The 15,140-nt window shown below is 41.3% G+C and overlaps 1 protein-coding gene across 6 annotated transcripts in view; it reads left to right on the plus strand.

The window, feature by feature from the left end:
* Positions 1 to 4,073: 4,073 nt before the first annotated feature.
* Positions 4,074 to 15,140, plus strand: part of GTF2H2 (general transcription factor IIH subunit 2) — a 34,631-nt gene continuing 23,564 nt past the window's right edge. Inside the window, exons 1-7 of one of the 6 annotated variants that reach the window (XM_015140186.3) lie at positions 4,074 to 4,269; positions 9,290 to 9,377; positions 10,324 to 10,401; positions 10,778 to 10,814; positions 11,151 to 11,237; positions 11,899 to 11,949; positions 12,327 to 12,381. In XM_015140186.3, the coding sequence (XP_014995672.1) occupies positions 9,322 to 9,377; positions 10,324 to 10,401; positions 10,778 to 10,814; positions 11,151 to 11,237; positions 11,899 to 11,949; positions 12,327 to 12,381 (364 nt within the window). In that variant the 5' untranslated portion in view covers positions 4,074 to 4,269; positions 9,290 to 9,321. Of the gene's footprint in view, positions 4,270 to 9,288; positions 9,378 to 10,323; positions 10,402 to 10,777; positions 10,815 to 11,150; positions 11,238 to 11,898; positions 11,950 to 12,326; positions 12,382 to 15,140 lie in introns of those variants that run through there. The other 5 variants (XM_015140188.3, XM_015140187.3, XM_015140190.3 and 2 more) reach the window with 5 other exon arrangements.

Here is a 15,140-nt window from a genome sequence, read left to right on the forward strand (position 1 = left end):
TTTCCCATCTGGACTTTTTCAAAGACTCAGCTGAAGGAATACAGAATTCATAATTTCCTGGCAGCTTATGATTCTGCTACACTACACCATGCCATCTCTTGTGTGAAAGGACAAATTTGATGGAGGACTACGTCATCCCTCATGCTTTTCTTATTGTCTACATTTATTCTAATGGGAAGAAGTGAGCAAAAACACCTCAATAATTTGGGTAGTTTTTAGAAAACGTTGTGTTAGTAAATTAGAATAGTGCTACTTTGGCATTATGAGAAAGAAGCCTGGATACATAACTAGGTTTGTGTATGACTACAACAAAATGCAGAATGGTGTCTCCAAAAGGTTTCCAGTTGCTGCCACAAGACCTGCTTGGTATTGCCTACATGTGTTGTCCTATTTTTGCTTTGCCCTTCTGCAGTTACTTGCTGTGGGACCTTGGAGAAATTAACTTAGCCTCTCTGTACTTCAGTTTTTTGTATCTGTAAAATACATTTGTAATAATCTAATAGTTAAGGAGGTAGTTAATGTGTGACTCAGTCCTTGTCTAAAAGTAAATATGCCTAGCTACCCCTATCTTTCAAAGCCAGAAGGTAAAACTTTAACAAGTTTTCTAAAAGCAAATTGTGGGTTTTTTTGTTTTGTTTTGAGATGGGAGTCTCTCTCTGTTGCCCAGGCTGGAGTGCAGTGGCACAATCTCGGCTCACTGCAAGCTCCGCCTCCCGGGTTCACGCCATTGGCCTGCCTCAGCCTCCCGAGTAGTGGGGACTACAGGTGTCTGCCACCACGATCGGCTAATTTTTTTTTTTTAATTTTTTTTTTTTATTTTTTAGTAGAGATGGGGTTTCACTGTGTTAGCCAGGATGGTCTCGATCTCCTGACCTCGTGATCCAACCCACCTCGGCCTCCCAAAGTGCTGGGATTACAGGCGTGAGCCACCGCACCGGGCTGCAAATTGTGTTTTTTTTTTTTTTGAGACGGAGTCTCACTCTGTCGCCCAGGCTGGAGTGCTGTGGCCGGATCTCGGCTCACTGCAAGCTCCGCCTCCCGGGTTCACGCCATTCTCCTGCCTCAGCCTCCTGAGTAGCTAGCTGGGACTACAGGCGCCCGCCACCTCGCCCGGCTAGTTGTTTTTTTTTTGTTTGTTTGTTTGTTTTTTGTATTTTTAGTAGAGACGGGGTTTCACCGTGTTGACCAGGATGGTCTCGATCTCCTAACCTCGTGATCCGCCCGCCTCGGCCTCCCAAAGTGCTGGGATTACAGGCTTGAGCCACCGCACCCGGCCGCAAATTGTGTTTTTTGAAGTGCATGTATCATCCAATCCCATATGATTGATCTGTGCTGGGTGCAGCCTTAGAGCCTAGAATTCTTTTGAATTCTAGGCAGAGAATGCAGGATTGGCATTCTAAATATTTGTACGTGATAAACAAATGCTTCTTTAGGTTAGAGCAAATACTTACATATCAAGATCAAGATCGTTAGATACTGTTGTCAATTACAGAGGTTTTAGATGAGGCTTTCTGGAATGATTTAGTTTCCCTGTAAGGGAATCAGCTCTCCCAGTCTTTCAAGTTGCATGCTTTTTATATCTGTTTGATTCCGTTGGCTGAGCTGATTGTGAATGTCCTAATCCTGTTGATTGTGTCTGGCCACTCGTGGGCAAAGAGCAGATTTATTCCATTCTTTATAGTTATAAAAGACATATAGTCTATATGTTATAAAAGACATATAAAAGACATATAGTTTATATGTCTTTTAGTTTTACAATTTGAAAAAACATCTGAGTAGGTTGGATAATTTATTCTACCACTTGTACATGATTAGAATATGTCAGTCATAATCACGCCAAGAGATTATGGATTTATGCATATTTTGTTTTGCTTTAGTACCATTCCTAGTTGAATCTTAACATCCATGTCTAAAATCTATACAGAGCAAATATTACAGTTAGGAGAACTGTTTTAGTCTCCTCTCTGCAAATATGCTTTACATTTATTGGGGAATCCTCTATCCTTTTCCTGATTTTCCTTAAAGTCTTCCCAGGCTGATGGATAACAAACATATACAAGAAACTTGGGGCTTGGGATTCCTCTAGGCTGTTTGTCCTAGAGGAATGCATCCCATCTTGCAAATAGGATGGTCAGTTAAGATGGAAGGAAGCAAAAGTGTGGATAGGAAGGAAGGGCACAAACGGAAAAGTGTGGAGTTTGGGTGTGAGTCCTCTAATGAGGTCAAAGGTGGGAGGGAGGCAAGCATGGAAGCTTCCTGGCACTGTGATACTAATTTCCCCTCCTCTCTCTTTTAAAATCGTGTTCATGCAAAGCCAACACAAATAACTAAATAAAATCTTGTCTTCTGGGAGGAAATGAGACTGATTACAGAGCTGCCACTAAGCCCTGTAGGGTTGGTGGAGACAACCCCATTTTACACATTAGTTCATAGACTTGGTGTGACTTGCTTGAGGTCACCCAGCCACTATGTCAGAACCTGATTTTAAATCCAGGGCTGTTCTTTCCACTGCTATGCAAGATACCTTCTGTTTATATTTTTGAGGGAGACAACAGAGATGGGAAGAATATTTAACAATAAAGGCAACGGAGGGGATGAATATGCTGATGGGGAAGGAAAGAGGCCCCAGCTTCTGCAGTTGCTTTCTGTTATTCCTAATCCTCTTCTCATCTGGGGGTGCACTGCCTCTCCATTTCTCAAGTATGGGAAATGCCAATAATTCCACTTGTGTTAATTGGCAGACAACTTGTCCAAAACTGAATTGATCTTACCCACCCCACCAACATTTCAATAATTGCGACCCCAACCTTTCAGTTGCTCAGCTGAAGACTTTGGAGGTATCCTTGATTCTTTTCTCATAACACACATCCAGTGTATCAGTAAGATTTAGAATTCAGTCACTTCTCACCAGCTGCTGGTCCAAGCCATCACAATCCCGGCAAAGTTCTTAACAATGCTCACAGCCTCTCCTCCCCACCTTACCCTTCTGATTGTAGCTGCCATCACTCATCCCCTGCTCACTCCTGCACTCGTCAAAGACCCCAATGCACTTCTAACGGGGCCTTTGCACTTGCAGCTGTCTTTGTCTGAAGAGCTTTTCCCCTAGATATCAGCAGGGTTAACACCCTTCCTCATTCAGGTCATGGCTTAACTGTCTTCTCAGCGAGGACTCCTTTGGCCACCCTACTTTATTTTTTTTTGAGACGGAGTCTCTGTCACCCAGGCTGGAGTGCAAGGTGCGACCTTGGCTCGCTGCAACCTCTGCCTCCTGGATTCAAGTGATTCTCCTGCCTCAGCCTCCCGAGTAGCTGGGATCACAGGCGCTTGCCAGCACACCCGGCTAATTTTTTTGTATTTTTAGTAGAGACGGAATTCACCATGTTGGCCAGGCTGGTCTCAAACTCCTGCCCTCCGGTGATCCATCCCCGCTAGGCCTCCCAAATCACCATGCCTGGGATTACAGGCGTGAACCATCGCACCCGGTCTAGCCATCCTATTTTAAACTGTCAACTTTTCCCCTTCAATGCTTAGTTTTTCTCCACAGCACTATCACCATTTCATATAGTATATGTTTTTCTTCATACTTACTCCCCTTGGAGAAAAACTTCACGAGAGTAAGGATTTTTGTCAGTTTTTCATTGCTATTTCCTCAGTGCTTAGACATGCATCAGGCTCAAAGTAGATGCTCAATGTTTGCTGAATGAACAGCAAGAGCAACGGAAGAGTCCTGAAATACACAGCAAGAAGCAAGGATAACTCTGGCCTTACTTCTGTAGCCAGGGTCTTTTATCTCAACTTTTTAGAGGTAGAAAAACAAGATCGAGCTCCTCAGAACCCAGGTCGACGGCTGCAGAGCCTTCGACCTTCCGAGAGCGAATGGCGATCACTGTTTTCCAGTTCTCTGCGAAGTCCAGCTGGAAGACAATCCCTTTCCGCGCCCCAACTCAGCGGCGGGCATGCCCTGCACCAGAGCGCCCCGCTCCGGCAGCTGTCGCCTGCACCATCCGGAACGTTTCGCCTTGGCCGCAGCGCGAGGCGGAATGACTTCCGGGGCGCCTCTAAAGCGGCGGGGCGGAGTTTCCGGCTGAGAGTCCTTCTAGCCGGGCCGGTGAGTCCGCGGGTGGAAGTCTGTGTGGCGCAGAGGTGGGGCAGGCTGCTTGGCTAGGTAGGCGGCTGGGAGGGTTTTCGTGGCGGGGAACGGAGGCTGAACTGCCCTGCCTGTGCTCATAGGGAAGGAGGATGTGAAGGAGCTTGTGAAGGCAGAGGAAGGTAACTTTCGTGTGGGGAGGCGTAGAGTAGGGAGGGGGACTGCAGGCCGTCCCTCCCTAAGTAAAAGCGCGACTTTTAGAAATGATGGTTCAGGGTTCGAGTTTGTGACCCGCTTGAGAAAGTGACCACCCTCTGAGCCTGAATCCCATACCTGAAAAACAAGGACAGTAATCAGCCTTGCCAGTTTCACATAGCTTGGTAGGGTAAGGTGTGAAGAGAAGCTTCTTAAATTGGGATGTTTGGTGCTCTCATTTGTTTCCAGAGAGCATTCCGAGCTCATGTAATGGGAATCACACCAGTAGGCTTATGCTGAGGAATGTGGATTGTTTGGGGTTGGATTCCAGGAAACAGATCACTTAATTTCCCCCCGCCCACCAAGACGGAGTCTCGCTCTGTCGCCAGCCTGGAGTGCAGCGGCGCGATCTCGGCTTACTGCAACCTCCACCTCCCGGGTTCAAGCGATTCTCTTGCCTCAGCCTCCTGAGTAGCTGGAACTACAGGCGCGCGCCACCACGCCTAGCTAATTTTTGTATTTTCAGTACAGACGGGGTTTCACCATGTTGGCCAGGATGGTCTCGATCTCTTGACCTCGTGATCCTTCCGCCTCAGCCTCCCAAAGTGCTGGGATTACAGGTGTGAGCCACCCGCCCGGCCTCACTGATATTTTTAAGAAGAAGATGGACTCTTGGGAAATGATAGGCCATTGGAGATCTTTACAAAGTCAATCTTCAAGATGCATGAATCCTTTAAACAGCGTGCATGTTTACAATCAGACTTCCCGTTGAACGTCTGCAGTTTTAGGGACCTTAATACCTCCTGTCCAGTCTCTGATTTCCCATTGCAGGCAGCTCTAATTAAGAAGTCCTTTTAGGCCGGGCGCGGTGGCTCAAGCCTGTAATCCCAGCACTTTGGGAGGCCGAGACGGGCGGATCACAAGGTCAGGAGATCGAGACCATCCTGGCTAACATGGTGAAACCCCGTCTCTACTAAAAATATAAAAAAACTAGCCGGGCGAGGTGGCAGGCGCCTGTAGTCCCAGCTACTCGGGAGGCTGAGGCAGGAGAATGGCATAAACCCGGGAGGCGGAGCTTGCAGTGAGCTGAGATCCGGCCACTGCACTCCAGCCTGGGCGACAGAGCGAGACTCCGTCTCAAAAAAAAAAAAAAAAAAAAAAAAAAAAAAAAAAAAAAGAAGTCCTTTTAGCCGGGCGTGGTGACTCATGCCTCTAGTCCCAACACTTTGGAGGGCCGAGGTAGGAGGACCAGTTGTGGTTAGGAATTCGAGACAAGGCCTGGCCAACAGGCTGGTGAAACCCCGTCTCTACTAAAAAAAAGTTAACTGTGGTGGCATGCGCCTTAATCTCAGCTATGCCGGAGACAGAAGAGGCAGTGGAATTGCTTGAACCCTGAGGTGGAGGTTGCAGTGAGCTGAGATCGTGTCACTGCACTCCAAGCTTAGGCGACAGAGCAAGACTGTCTCAGGAAAAAAAAAAAAAGGAAAAAAAAGAAGTCCTTTGATACGATCATCCAAAAGTCTTTCAGTTGCTATTTATTTTTATATTTATAATATATATTATATATTTATAATTATTTCTTTTGAGACAGGGTCTCACTATGTCACCCAGTCTGGAGTGCAGTAGTGAACATGACTCACTGTAGCCTTGACTTGCTTGGGCTCAAGCCATCCTCCCACTTTAGCTTCCCAAGTAGCTGGGACTCAAGTACTCGCCACTTCGCCCAGCTAATTTTTTGATGTTTTGTAGAGACAAGGTTGCCCAGGCTGATCTGAGCTCCTGAACTCAAGCGATCCTTTTGCCTTGGCCCCCCAAAGTGCTGGGATTACAGGTTTGAGCCACTGTGCCCTGCCAAGAATTTGAGTTTTAAAACATTGAGAACGTTATGTGAGTTTTTCATTTTTGAAGTTCGCAATATGTAACAGAAAACAGGGAAGAGCAAAATGTTCAGTTTAGGCTGGGTGCGGTGACTCACACCTGTAATCCCAGCACTTTCAGAGGTCGAGGTGAGTTGATCACCTGAGGTCAGGAGTTCGAGACCAGCCTGGCCACCATGGCGAAACCCCATTTCTACTAAAAACACAAAAATTAGCCAGGTTTGGTGGTAGGCTCTTATTATCCCAGCTACTTGGGAGGCTGAGGCAGGAGGATCACTTGAACCCGGAGGCAGAGGTTGCAGTGAGCCGAGATCGCGCCATTGCACTCCAGCCTCGGTGGTGAGTGAAACTCTGTCTCCAAACAAAAAACAAACAAAAATGTTCCATTTATGAGCAGATAACTTGAGGTCAGGAGTTCGAGATCAGCCTGGCAAGTCAGGTGAAACCCTGGCTCTACAAAAATACAAAACATGGCGAAACCCTGACTGTACTAAAAATACAAAAATTAGCTGGGCATGGTGGCACGCACCTGCAATCCCAGCTACTCGGGAGGCTGAGGCAGGAGAATCACTTGAATCCGGGAGGCGGAGGTTGCAGTGAGTCAGGAGGTGGTGGAGTGGAGAGGGAGATTGCATTGGGGAGGGTGGAGGTATGATGAGGACATTTATTTATGAATGAATGAATGAATGAATGACAGAGTCTTGCTCTTTCACCCAGGCTGGAGTGCAGTGGCACGATCTTGGCTCACTGCAGTGTCTACCTCCTAGGTTCAAGCAATTCTCCTACCTCAGCTTCCTGAGTAGCTGGGATTATAGGTGTGCACCACCATGCCCTGCTAATTTTTGTATTTCTAGTAGAGATGGGGTTTCACTATGTTGGCCAGCCTGGTCTCGAACTCCTGACCTCAAATGATCTGCTGGCCTCGGCCTCCCAACGTGCTGGGATTACAAGCATGAGCCACCGTGCCTGTTTCTCTCTCTCTCTCTCTTTCTTTCCTTTCTTTTCTTTCTTTTTGAGGTAGGGTCTCACTCTGTTGCCCAGGCTGGAGTGCAGTGACATGATCTTGGTTCACTGCAGCCTCCGTGCCTCCTGGGTTCAAACAGTCCTGTCTCAGCCTCCCTAGTAGCTGGGATTGCAGGCACCTGTCCCTACCAACCTCCTAGCTAATTTTTGAATTCCTGACCTCAAGTGATCACCTGCCTCAGTCTCCCAAAGTGCTGGAATTACAGGTGTGAGCCAGCATACCTGGCCTGGTTTTGTTTTTGTTTTTGTTTTTTGTGACTCACTGCAACTTCTGCCCTCCAGGTTCAAGCAATTCTCCTGCCTCAGCCTCCCTAGTAGTTGGGATTACAGGCACCCGCCACCATGCCCAACTAATTTATGTATTTTTAGTAGAGACGGGTATCGCCATGTTGGCCTGGCTGGTCTTGAACTCCTAACCTCAGGTGATCCGCACCTTGGCCTCTCAAAGTGCAGGGATTACAGGGATGGAGCCATCGCACCTGGGCCTGGCCTGTGTTTGTTTGTTGTTTTGTTTTGTTTTCAACTTTTATTTTCAGGGAGTACGTGTGCATGTTTGTTACATGGATAAATTGCTTGTTGTTGAGGTTTGGTGTACAAATGATCCCGTCACCCCGGTAGTAAACATAGTACTTAATAGGCAGTTTTTCAACCCTCACTCTCTCTCATTCTTCGTCATCTAGTAGTCTCCAATGTCTGTTCTCATCGTTATGTCCATGTGTACTCAGTGTTTTGCTCCCACTTGTAAATGAGAACATGCTGTATTTGGTTTTCTGTTCCTTTTTTTTTTAGGCCAGAGTGCAGTGGCACGATCTCGGCTCACTGCAGCCTCTCTGCCTTCCAGGTTCAAGCGATTCTCCTGCCTTAGCCTCCCAAGTAGATGGGATTACAGGTGCTCGCCACCACGCCTGGCTAATTTTTTTGTATTTTTAGTAGAGACAGGGTTTCACCATGTTGGCCAGGCTGATTTCGAACTCCTGACCTCAGGTGATCCACTTGCCTCGGCCTCCCAAGTGCTAGGATTACAGGCGTGAGCCACTGCGTTGGGACTCTGTTCCTGTTAATTCAATGAGGATAATGGCCTCCAGCTGTATCCATGTTGCTGCAAAAGACAGGATTTCATTGTGGGGTTTTTTTGTTGTTTTTTTTTGGCTGCTAGTATTCCATGATATATTAGGTACCACATTTTCTCTATCTAGTGCACCACTGATGAGCATCTAAGTTGATTCAGTGTCTTTGCTATTTTGGATAGTGCTGTGATTAACATGAGTGCATGTATACTTTTGGTAGAATGATTTTATTTTCCTTTAGGTATATACCCAGTATTGGGATTGTTGGGTTGACATACATGTGTCCAATAAATATATGAAAAAATGTTCAACATCACTGATCATTAGAGAAATGCAAACCAAAACCACAATGTAAATCAAAACCACGGAACCATCTCACCACCCGTCAGAATGGATATTATTAAAAAGTCAAAAAATAACAGATGTTGGCAAGGTTGTGGAGAAAAGGGAATGCTTATCCACTATTGGTAGGAATGTAGATTAGTTCAGCCACTGTGGAAAGCAGTTTGGAGATGTCTCAAAGAACTATGTTTAATTTTGTGTCCTTTTTTTTGAATTATGAGCCATAGCATTTACCCATTTATAAATAATAAATGTGATTTCAAAACTTTTGATTATGAGAAAATTCAGACATACACAAAGATATTACAATGAATCACATGTCACTCAGCTATAATAGTTTATACCCATACTGACTCCTCACAATTCTACAGTCATGTGTCATGTGACGCATCTATAAAGCATCTATAAAGCAGTTTTGTCATGTGACACATCTATAAAGCATTTTTGTTCTTTTACAAATCATAAAAAGATGCTTTATTAGTACCAAGTTTGTGTATACATGTTCATATTATTTCTTGAAAATGAGAAATGGAGTTCTATGAAGATTTTTAATGACAATTACTGAGTAAAATACAAAGAATAAGATGACCTGGCATTCAATTTTTTTTACTTTATATATGTGTCTAATTTTCAAATTTAATTGGATGCATTTTGTAACAAACATCTTTAGATAACTTACCTTCTAATGATTTTTATAGATTACTGAATAATAAAATACAGTTTTGAAAAAATGGATGAAGAACCTGAAAGAACTAAGCGATGGGAAGGAGGCTATGAAAGAACATGGTAAGGAGAGCATTATTGCCCTGTCTTTTCTTTTAGACATTGTCTTTTTTTTTTTTTTTACAACTTTATTAAAGTATATTTTACATTGTTAAAATTCACTCATTTCCAATGTACAATTCAGTGATTTTTTATTAATACTTTACTGAGCTGTGCAGCCATTATCATAAACCAGTTTTAGAACATTGTAACCACTCCAGTAAGATCCTTCATGTCCATTTACAATTAATTTAATCTGGATTTAATTCCACCTGTAGGCAATCATTAGTCTACTTTTTGTCTCTAAATTTTAACCTTTTCTGGACATTTCACAAAAATGTGATCATATACAATCATGCGCCGCATAATGATGTTTTGGTCAAAGATAGACTGTATATATATATGACAGTGGTCCCATAATATTATAATACAGTATTTTTACTATACCTTTTCTATGTGTGTTTAGATACACAAATACTGACCATTGTGTTACAGTTGTCTTTAATATATTCAGTATAGTAACATGCTGTACCGGTTCATAACCTAGGCGTGGGGTAGGCTATACCATCTAGGTTTGTGTAAGTATACCCTGTGATATTCACACAATAATGAAATCACCTAACAATGCATTTCTCAGAACGTATCCCTGTCAGTAAGCAATGCATGACTTATTATAGCATGGTGGTCTGCTGTGGCTGGCTTTCACTTATTTCTCATCCATGTTGCAGCATGTATTGATACTTCATTCCTTTTTTATTGCTGAATAGTATTCCCATCTATGGTTATGCCACATTATTGTTTATCCATTCACTAGTCTGTGGATATTTAGGTTCTTTACGGTTTTTGGCTGTTAGGTAAATGCAGCCATGAGCACTCACATGCAAATCTTTGTGTGGACGTATATTTTCATTTTATTTGGGCTAGTAATCATTTTAGCTTGTCTTTTCAAACAAATAATTATGACTTATAGGGAGATTCTTAAAGAAGATGAATCTGGATCACTTAAAGCTACAATAGAAGACATTCTATTCAAGGCAAAGAGAAAAAGGTATGTAACCTTCCTACGTATGTTAAAAAGGTAAAATATATTCATTTTAAGCCTTTCTATCTATAAACACTCCTCAGTACTTCACTTCAGCTGTTTCAAGGAAACTGACCTATTGCCTTCTGACTATGGGGAAAGAACTAGCCACCTACCCTTGCCTCAGCAGGAAATGGTCTTTAGAGACTATCTACAATACCTATAATTATGTGTATTGTATTCCATAAGTTAATTATTTACTCCACTAAAAATGCACATTATGACATTCTTAATCAGAATTAGAAAAAAAGAGAAAGCAGGTCAATTGGAAAGTTGTATTTTTTCGTGTGTTGGGGGGGATAGTATATTGAATTCCATTAAAATGTTTGTGTAATTTTAACAGAGTATTTGAGCACCATGGACAAGTTCGACTTGGAATGGTATGTCATTATTTTTTACTAGTACAGAACTAGTTTAGGTTAGAGAAATATTCTGACTTGCTAGAAAAAACAATAGTGAAATAACAAAGTTTTTAAAAGAATACATTAAAAATATATGCATAGAATATGAAATTATTAAATGCTATTTTTACTAATCAAAATGGCACTTGAGGCTGGGCACAGTGGCTCATGCCTATAATCCCAGCACTTTGGGAGGCCAAGGCAGGAGGATTGCTTGAGCCCAGGAGTTTGAGACCAACATGGGCAACAGAGTGAGACCCAGTTTCTACAAAACAAAACAAGTACTTGAAATTGGCCCTTTCTTTTTTCTGGTAGATGCGCCACCTTTATGTGGTAGTAGATGGATCAAGAACAATGGAAGACCAAGACTTAAAGCCTAATAGACTGACATGTACTTTAAAGGTAAAATTTAAATTTATACTAAATCATTTAAATTTATACCAAAATCACTTAAACTTCTACTAAGAAAGTGGGGAAGAACACTGGATTCTAAAGGATATTTTTAAAGAATGCAATATTTTTTATTTTTTGCCTTGTATTTTTAGTTAGTACTAATGATAGCTAAGTAGAAGTACTGCCAGGTCATTTAGGGAAATTTTAAACCAACATAGCTAATTATTTGTGTTTTTAATTTCTATCCTCCCACCTCACGTCAGGATCTTGGTTTGTCAGTTATCCCTTTTCTTTATTGAATCTTCATTCTCCTTTGCCTTACTTAAATCTGTCTCTTCAGATTACAAATATGTTCATATTATTCCTAATTTATCAAAACCTATTCTCAATTCTGCTCATTCTCCCATCTCTCTTCATTGGATCTTTTCCTCGTTGAAATTTTTTCTGACACATCCAAATGGTTCCATCTTTTAAAACCTAGCTCAAACCTATCTCATTACCCACCATTTCAAATTAAAGTTTTTACTGTTTAATATTTTTATTACTTAAAATTTTTTGAAAATCTGTAAGTTTAAAAGTCATAAGAAGTGATGCTTGAAACATCACTTGGACATGTTCTTTATGATTGTTATTTTGCCTTTATCTAGTATGTCTTTTTTTATTTAAACAGTTGTTGGAATACTTTGTAGAGGAATATTTTGATCAAAATCCTATTAGTCAGGTACGTATATAAATGATAGAATTCAGAATTAGATTCATGTTTTGCTTCCAAATGTAATTTATTTTTAAAAATTGGACATGTATTTTGTGAATTACCCAAATTGTTTAACCAGTTTCCGGTATACTTAAAAATGAAAAGCATAATAACTCTAAAAGTTAAACAATGTATGGTGAACTCATAGCTAAATTTATTTGCCAAAAACACCATGAGAAAAAGTTTCTCACCTGTTGCTTCTTTCTTTTGTAATTACTAGTTTATTTTAGCTATGTAAATTTTTTTTTTTCTGCCCCAATATGATCTACAGGAATAGTTATATATATTCTTAATGGGAAGAAATAACTTGTTAGATTAATAATAATTTTTGTTTTTATTTCAAGATTGGAATAATTGTGACTAAGAGTAAAAGAGCTGAAAAATTGACTGAACTCTCAGGTATGCATAAAATTACCTTTACATGACTCAAGGACTTTGCTTTATTTACCCAACCTCATAGCCCTGTTTGTATGTCTGCTTAATAAGTAACGTGAAGGGTTCCTCAGTCTTCTCTAGGGGAAACTAACATTTCCCCCACCATTATATTCTTAGGATACAAGGTTAACTATTCTAAATTGAGTTCTTCATAGTGGCAAATAATAATTACATTGAATATAAATGTTTTTATTTAAAATCTATATGTGCTTATCCTGAAATTTTTTTTTCTTTCTTTCTTTTTTTTTTTTTTTTTGGAGACGGAGTCTTGCTCTGTCACCAGGCTGGAGTGCAGTAGCGTGATTTCGGGTCACTGCAAAGTCCGCCTCACGGGTTCAAGGGATTCCCTGCCTCAGCCTCCTGAGTAGCTGGAACTACAGGTGCCCACCACCACACCATGCTAATTTTTTGTATTTTAATAGATATGGGGTTTCACTATGTTGGCCAGGATGGTCTTGATCTCTTGACCTTGTGATCAGCCCGCCTCGGCCTCTCAAAGCACTAGGATTACAGGCTTGAGCCACCGCGCCCGGCCTTATCCTGAAAATATTAAAATACAGTTATTGTAATCATTTATAAAATCCAGTTAATCTTAAATTCTTAAAAAGTTAAGCATCTAATTTAAAAGGGAAAAAGTATAAAAATTAAACTGTAGCTATTGCTAATGAATCAATTTTTCTGCTTCCATGACATACCTAACTGAATTTTAGTTGCAAAACGTAGTAATGGCATTTTAAAATTTGCTTTGGTATATATGCTGTTACAAATTTGCATCACTGATTCTATTTTATTTTCTGTGAAACACGCTATCCCTTAAATCTGGTTCTCAACCTTTTATCCTTGCCAACACACATAAGGGAAATGACATACTTTCTTCATTAGTAGTTTTTCATTAAATGCAGTGAGGAGTGAAATGTACATTGGCGAGGAGTGAAATGTACATTGGCTTGGAGTGATCCAAGAAACTCAGTTGTGAGTAACCAAAAGAATGTCACGCTAGCTTAGGTGCAGAAGGAACATTTTTGGCTATATTCAAAGGTGGGCCAATTCCATATATAGCTGCTGTGTATGTTGGGGTCCTGGCTTTGTCGGGCTTCATTCTCGGATAGATTTTCTGGAAGTTGAAAAGATGTCTCTTAATTGTCCCAGTCTACATTGTACCCGTAGCCTATAGCTTCAGCACACGTCTTGGGAGAACTCTGATTGGCCTGACTTATGATTTGCCCATCCATGAACAAAGTGGCCAGTGAATGAAGTATTTTGTTTGTATGCTTCGATTGCCTGCCAATGCCCAGAGGAGGATAGAAGTAGGGTCAGCACCATATGAACTAAGCAGGATTATTATGTAGTGGAAGAAGATGGTTCCTCCAAGGTAGGGCTATAGGGTCAATACTTTCCTCTCACTTTACCCACCCCAAATTACCAGCAGTTTTCTTTCTTTCTTTCTGTCTGTCTTTCTTTCTGTCTTTCTTTCTGTCTTTCTTGTCTTTCTTGTCTTTCTTGTCTTTCTGTCTTTCTTTCTTTCTTTCTGTCTTTCGTCTGTCTTTCTGTCTTTCTTAGAAGGAGTCTGTCACTCTGTTGCCAGGCTGGAGTGCAGTGGCGCTATCTTGGCTCACTGCAACCTCCGCCTCCCGGATTCAAGTGATCCTCCTGCCTCCCGCTCCCAAGTAGCTGGGATTACAGGTGTGCACTGCCAGGCCTGGCTGATTTTTTTATTTTTAGTAGAGACAGAATTTCACCGTGCCGGCCAGGCTGATCTCAAACTCCTGACCTCAGGTGATCCACCCACCTCAGCCTCCCAAAGTGCTGGGATTACAAGCGTGAGCCACTGTGTTCAGCCCCAGCAGTTTTCTATGGATGTTAGTGAAGTCATATACGTAAAGATGAAAAATACTCTGGAGATTCTGACAGGCCTCTTGAAGCCACCTTTTTTCCTCCAATCAGACCACTGCTGTAAACCACACTGACACTATTGTGGTATGCTTTTTTCCTATACCCATAACACAGTGGGAGATTAAAAATAATTTTGTAGGGTAGGAAGAGAAGTGGATAGAGAGCCAGGAGATCTAGGTTTGGGTGCTGCTGGTCCTGCAGTTAAGTAGGCATATGTCTTTGGGCAAGTCATTTCACTTGTTTCGATTTAGATTAATTTTCTCACTTATGAAGTGAGGGATTTGGTCTGCTTAGTGAGGTACTTTTCATCTCTAAAATTTATGAATCTAAAATACTTGCAGTAAATATTAACTATTACAAATAGTTAATATTTTAAAACTTATTCAGATGAATAATAACTCAAGGGAGCTCCCAAGTTGATGAATAGACAAGACATGATTCACACAGAAAAAAACCCCAGAAATTAAATAAGGGAAACTAGTAATCCAAAAAACTCCACCCAATTCCATAACATTTTATTTTTTAATATATTTTAAATGAGCAAAATTAAGTTTCAAAAGCAATATGTTGCTTGTGGAACCACAGAGAAACTGTTATTTATAGTGCTGATAGTCTTATAAATTAGTTCAGCATTTTTTAGAACAGCATAAAAATTGTTCCTGAAATTATATTTAGGAAATGTTATGGAAGGAGAATGATCACTTTACAAAAATACTCTTTGTAACATTATGTGTAATAGTGACAGATTAAAAATTAAACGTTTAAAAGTATACTTTGATGGATTATATTTTATGACAAAATCAATTTAATGATTTGATACGAAGACAGTG

The sequence above is a fragment of the Macaca mulatta genome, chromosome 6, assembly GCF_049350105.2.
Source record: "Macaca mulatta isolate MMU2019108-1 chromosome 6, T2T-MMU8v2.0, whole genome shotgun sequence".
Taxonomy (NCBI): Eukaryota; Metazoa; Chordata; class Mammalia; order Primates; family Cercopithecidae; genus Macaca; species Macaca mulatta.